The following is a 6,867-nucleotide window of genomic DNA, read 5'->3' on the forward strand; positions in this document are numbered from 1 at the left end:
TAACACTAAGAGCCGCGAGTTTCAAAGGTTTGTTCAATGTCCTTTATTGGTTTTCAAAACAAGATGTTCAGCCCTTGGTAATCGCGGCTTTTGATCCAATTGTAACCCAGGCTCCCACATGAAACAGAATACTGGAGATTAAGGTGAAGGTGCTATTTCTCTCAGTAACCACGCTTACGCAAACGACCGCTCGAAAAATATCTCTTCACATGTCAACGATGGCCGATGGTCAAAAATAATCACGTAGTGGCCGCCAAAGAACGGAACGCATCCGAGAGGGACGCCCATCGGGGAGATGGAGCAACGGGATCGGTTGGTGTCGGCTGGATTAGTGTGTCGCAGGATCGTGAGGGGTGGCATCGGCTTGGGGGGAGGGGATTGAGAATGGCCGATGATGATGACCAATAAATAACAGAATCACATAATAAATCTGTCCATGGCCTTCCAGTGAAGAGAGTGAAACATTAATCCGTTGGCACATCACATGCTTAATGGGCACATGGGAATGGAAGTTTTGACAGAAACCATACAGGAAAGAACTATCAACATCTTCTCTCTATGTATCCCTGTGTTATCTCTCTCTGCTTATATGTCTGTCTATGTGTCTCCGGTTCTGTGTTTTATCTCTCTCTCAAATTTAGCATTCTCTGGAAGAACGTAATCAACCAGGTAGGGTGTTGACTGTTACGTTAGCCGACTCTCTGTGCTGTATTGCGTTATATTTCTAAGTATACTAGGTTTGTTTTTCTCTTTCATTTATACCTGATGATGATTGCTTGTGTTGCAATCGAAACATCGTATGCTATTATTTAATTTGTTATTTTCTCTTTATACGTGACTTTACCGAAAGAACCCAAGAGTAATTCCTGCAGTCACGAAAGCTCCAAATTAAGTATCAACAACTTCTTTATAAATGAGGCTGGGATTTCCTATCGAATGCAACATTGTGCACGTGTAGTTTGGAGAGATTGAAGAGGCAATCAGGCGTAGGCAAGAGGATAGGAGCAAGGGCTTGGAGCCTGGAATTGAACAGGGCCAGGGAGCCGGCAACGCGGAGGGCTGAGGGCAAGGGAGCTGCAGACTCAAATACGTAGCCTGTCAACGCTCGTCAGCTTTCCGCGGAATTGCGTGATTTCCAGCTGCACTTTCAAGTGTTTATATTACCAATGTTTAAGAAGCGAGATGTTTCATTATTATAATTCACGGCTGTGACGGTCGAAGCGCTGTCAATGATGATGATGATGATTGCGAATGTGGTAATTGGGCTTTCGTGTGATTGATCGCGATAACGTCGGTGACATTTCATCTTTTACTGCACACACATCTCATTTTCATATCCCTGGAAATCGAGGTAATCAGTTGCATGATTACTAAAACTATACAAACGAGTCGCCCTTAAATTGTAATTTTAATGTGATTCTTGAATGAGACAGTGCGGTTAAATTTTGTCTTACCATTCCAGCTTTGGGCATTTTCCCAATGACTTACCGTCTCACATCAGTGGGAGGTTGATCATTTTCCTCCGCTGCCTCATTGTCTAAAATTGCCTTTAAACAGCCATCTCGGCTGTCGACTTCCTGGCCCTTGTTCAAGCCCAGGCTCAACACTGTCCCCTTCTCGGCCTATGACCGACGGCCCCCCTCTCTAAAACAAACATGTCCTCTGTCTCTGTACAGCCATCCTGACACGTTGTCCCATGTCAGGATGTGGGTTCGCACGGAGACTCGTAGACTTAAATTTCGATTTAAAGCTTTCGTGACTGCAGGGATTCATCTTCCTATTTTATTATTTTCCTTCTACGTGACTTTACCGAAAGAACCAAGAAGACTCGTAGACTTGTATAAGAGGCCCGTAGACTCACATTGAGACCAATGATGGGCTGCCTCTGTCTTGAAAATTACTATTCCCGCTGTTTCTATACAGCCCCTTGAAATGCGGCCACATTTAGATTCTGCATTAATCCAAATTGTTTCGGATTATATTACGTGTCTCATTTACCTTTTTAGAGTTATTCTTCTCCGATTCAATATTTCCCACATCTCACCTTCACATTTTGCTGGTTCCCTGAAATGTTTTTTTAATGACGGTGTCACTGTGTACATGTAACATGTAATCTAAAGCCTAGTTCACATTAGCGGGTAACAAGATCGCTATTATTCATCGTTCACATGTACCTATAAATGAGGCACGCCTTGTTATGCGGTGGCATTGGGGCAGGGGTTGTGGTGTTCTTCCCGTTGACGTCGGTTACTTGTGGTAGAGCAAAGCCAAAGTGACTTCCTGCTCAATGAACATTGAAGCATTGCTGCTCACCTCCTGTTTACAGCCCTGCAGAGCCGGTGGTAGACATTCCACAATTCTACAGTGGGGTCAAGTCTGTTCATCGGACAACCACTGTTAACTTCCTCACAAAATGGTACCACTTTTATCGACCCCGGAGGGATGATGGGCTCAGCGAAACCCCCAACCAGGATTTTAACACGCAACGTTTTGTCCGCGAGCCACTCGCCGGTTTGGTGGAGCAAACGGGCTGTTTGAATATCCAGAAAGGATAAAAAGACATTCAAGGAACAAGCGCCCGTTCAAACGGCGATTATTAAAATTCACACTCATCAACATTCTGTGCAAAACTCAGGTGAAGTTCAAATCGCGCTCGCCTCATCACTGAGTCAGCTCCTGCTGTGACAGAAGTGGGGCACCAACAATGATCCAAATGGCTGTTTGCAACAAAAAAGAGGCCCCTTTTATCCTTCTGCAGTCACCCTATGGGATTATTTTGCTTGTGAACTACGGGCCGGTGTGACATTTGAGCCAAATATAAATTCTACTTTATATATATACAGTTTGATGCTAGTTTTTTTTCCCTGGATGGTGCCTATCGTTCGTGACTCCTTGCCTAAGCTGTTGCACTTTGGACGACGCCAGGTGAGAAAACGGAGCGCCCTCGCTACATTCTGATAAGCGAAATGTCATCGAGGCGCGTGTGCCTGGCATTGTGGTGGATGGGGTTATAATGGCTTTGGCTTCCAGGACTTTAGGGAAACAGTACAAAGGGTCTCTGAAAACCCCCAAAAAGGTCACGGCAGCACGGGACGTGCCACTTGAAGCTACAGGGATAATTTAGAAGCTTGGACAAAAACCTGAAAGTAATAAAAAAATATCTAGTAAACTTTTATTACTTGACAGCTTTTCCAAATCCTTCCAGAGCACACGGCACAAAGAGTAACTTACTCTTAGTTCTTTCGGTAAAATCACGTAGGTAAAAAATGAAATTAAAATTATAAAAAAAAAAAAATCACGACGTTTTGGAGGCAACGCAAGCTTCCGTCTTCAGGTGAAACTGTCACAGCAAAAAATCTGTATCTTCCCATGTGCGGTTAGGATTAAGCTCACTGAAAGGGCTCTCGGAGGTAGCTCTATAATATCCGCTTCCGTGGGCTATTCTCTTACAAGTAGGGCTACGTTGCCCTGCAAGAGACCCGAATGGATGGTTCGCCTCGTGGCGTGCCGCCGATTGCAGCATCGGAATAAAGTTTGGAGAAAAAATTAACGAAAGTTTTTAAGAAGGATCTGGGTGCTATTGCATCATTACTATTTCCTCTTCGTCTCGCTTTTCTGCATTGATTTTTATTTACAGCAGTCAAAGTTGTTTTTCCCTTTAATAATTAAAGGAGATTAAAACAAATGTTGAGAACTTTGTGAGTTCAGTTCCATCAAAATGTCAGCAGCTTATTTATTTTTAAATTCCGTATTGACCAACGCAGTAGCGGCTGGTGGGCCACAGAAACCACCGCTAATTTGTGAATCTTAATTAATTGACGATATGCGAGGGCATGCACAGCAAGGTGCAGCAGGGTGTTTCTCCCCAGGGTCTTCCTGGGCAGCTGTTCTCTGGATCTGCCTCAGTTGCAAGTTAGCAATGATTAGGGCCCAACAAGCCCGCAAGCCCACAGTGATCTGCTGCCCCTGAAATCATGTCGCACAGCATATCGCGAAATAAGAAATCAGCGTTCACAGTGCGCCGATACATATGTAGGTACGCGCGCGCACGCACACGCGCACACAAACGCACGCGCGCGTGTCTCTGTCATATGGACGGGGCTATACAACACCGGAGCAGCCGCTGCGCATCTCCATAGCAATGACGTAATCTACATGCAAATTGCTCTCACGTGGAGCAGAAATGATCCAAAGCAATCTTATTCGCAAGCGAGAGGCCACTGTTAAATCAACGGCAATCGGCTGAAACATCATCATGGTGTTATAGATAGATACGTTTTCTATTGAGCTCCACTGTTTTTGATGAACGTGCCGAGGTTTTAATTGACGCCTGTTCCCCGCTTGCCATCACAATATCACGCAGCACACACCGTGTTCATTCGCGGGCGATCGAGAGAAAAAAATAATAAAACTCGGCGATTAGTAAACACGTTCGGACACTTGTGGCAGTCGGTCAAGAAGCGTCTTTCATTGGGCTATTGCCGGCGACTCGCATGGAGGAGAGGCGATCGCCGGGTGTCCAATCGTCGTCACACTCAACGCTCGCACGCTCACGCTTTGTGCGTGCGTGCGAGCGTGCGTGCGGGGTGATGGAGCGGTTCGCACTGCGCTGCCCTGGGCATCCTCTAGGTAGATTCAGCCTCAAATGAGTGCGTTCTGTAAACATTGCCACTAGGGCGTGGTGCTGGCTACCCACTCCGTCGTGTGCCGTTCCAGCCTTCATAGCTACTTGCTAACAGCACTTCCCCCAATAGTCTGTTAAGGCTATACGGGGGATCTTTGTATTTTCTGTACGAGTGTTGAGCAGAGCGATAGTGTGGCGGTGAGCGCTACGCTACGCTCAGAACCCGGCGGCCCGAGTATGATTTTCGCTCACGGCCAAGACTAGTGACGATTATTTGAACCGGTCTTGGGCCTCCCCTAGGTCAACTGAGCCTTAAATGAGTACCTGGTGTGGTGTGTAAACATCGCTACTAGGGAGATAAAGGCGGTCGGCCGTGGTGCTGGCCACCCACCCCCTCGTGTATCGTGCCGGCTTTCATAGGTGCACGCGAACAGCACTTGCCCCAACAGCCTGGGTAAGCCGTACGGGGGCTCTTTGTCTTTGTTATGTACCGTGTCCAGATTTGTGTCAGACAAACAATCAATGGGCTCGCGAGCATAATCTGTATGGGATAATTACTCACGATCGATGCTGCTGTGCGTTCTTACTTTTATCTAAATGTCTTCTTTGATCCTGTCCCAAATTAACGTGTAATCTATTTGTTCTAGTTTTCTGTTGTGGTTGATCACGCAACAATGTTGTAATTCTCTAATGATGCGGCATAAAAGCCCACGCTGATTCGAATCGATATCTTTGCTAAATTCAAGTGTATTTAGTTTCGTCGGCTATAATCAGCAGTTTTTTCTTCTTCTCTAATTGTCGCAGTGCCACTGCGACTAATATATTTCCGTCAAGTTTTAAAAATGTTTTAAACAAACGCTAAATGAATATGAGTGGTGTCTCTAAGAGCCTGCGATGAAGTCTGGGCTCTCAAGTGTGGCGCCTTCGTCGTCTTCAGCACAGCCACCAATTACTGCACGCAGAAAGAGAGAGACAAAACGCATTAACTTGGGGTTTGCACTTAGTGTGGCTACATTTCAGCTCTGAAAATTAATAATAATATTGGGTTGACTGTCAGGGGACGAACATTATTCGCTGTAGCAGGACGGGTGGTTAAGTGCCACCGCCGAGTGTGGATAACGGCTCACACACGAGGTGATCTCGGAAGTAGTTCTGTGATATCTCCTTCCTCGGACCGTTCTAGAGAAGATGCACAGCCTCGACGTACGTGGCGAAGGGACATCTGAACAATAATGGCAGACTTGGCTGAAAAGACAATGACGCTACGCGCTGAAAGAATTCCGCACGGATGTTTTGCTCTCACGACACACGACACTGAACGCATCAGAGGGACAGGACTGCGCAAAGCAGGGTGGATAACAAGTTCGGGTGAATTGCGCCGTTGACTCACGCCTTTGGCTCTTTGCACTTGCAGGGAGTACCTGGGAAAGCAACTCCAGAGCCAGCAGGGCTCCATTCCCACGCGGAGCTAGAACAGCGTCGCCACCGCCACCACCACCACCACCCTCACTACCACCACCACCATCGCCACCACCACCACCACCACCGTCGCCACCGCCACCACCACCACCGTCACTACCGCCACCACCACCACCGCCACCACCGCCACCACCACCACCACCAACCACCACCGTTGCCGCCACCGTGACCATCACCACCGCCACCACCACCACCGTCGCCACCGCCACCACCACCACCGTCACCACCGCCACCACCACCACCGCCACCGCCACCACCACCGCCGCCGCCGTCACCACCACCGCCACCACCACCACCGCCACCACCGCCATCGCCACCACCGCCACCACCACCGCCGTCACCACCACCGCCACCACCACCACCGCCACCGCCGCCATCGCCACCACCACCACCGCCACCACCACCAACCACCACCGTTGCCGCCACCGTGACCATCACCACCGCCACCACCACCACCGTCGCCACCGCCACCACCACCACTGTCACCACCGCCACCACCGCCACCACCACCACCGCCACCACCACCACCGTTGCTGCCACCGCCAGCACTGCAGCTCCGCACGAGACTTCGGGCTGTCCTCCTTCAAAACTGCTGCCCTGCTGGCGGCGGTTCGAGTACCTGCTCTGACTCGTGGAGTGAAATATCGAGATTGAAGATCGTTGCCTGTGTAAATGTATTTGTCGGTTTCCCTGTCGATTTTTCTTTCTTTCAACCTCTTTAATGGTCATCATCTTAGAAGCCACGAGTTTTATTGTCGAATAGG

The 6,867-nt window shown here is 48.4% G+C and overlaps 1 protein-coding gene across 1 annotated transcript in view; it reads left to right on the top strand.

Annotated features, from left to right (window-relative positions):
* The window catches only part of LOC133352987 (V-type proton ATPase subunit H-like), a 103,915-nt gene extending 97,616 nt beyond the window's left edge, over positions 1-6,299 (top strand). Inside the window, 1 exon segment of the mRNA XM_061569045.1 lies at positions 6,039-6,299. Within this exon segment, the coding sequence (XP_061425029.1) occupies positions 6,039-6,096 (58 nt within the window). The 3' untranslated portion in view covers positions 6,097-6,299.
* Positions 6,300-6,867: the final 568 nt, after the last annotated feature.

This window comes from Lethenteron reissneri, chromosome 42 (genome assembly GCF_015708825.2).
Source record: "Lethenteron reissneri isolate LAM-NWPU_2019-01 chromosome 42, ASM1570882v1, whole genome shotgun sequence".
Taxonomy (NCBI): domain Eukaryota; kingdom Metazoa; phylum Chordata; class Hyperoartia; order Petromyzontiformes; family Petromyzontidae; genus Lethenteron; species Lethenteron reissneri.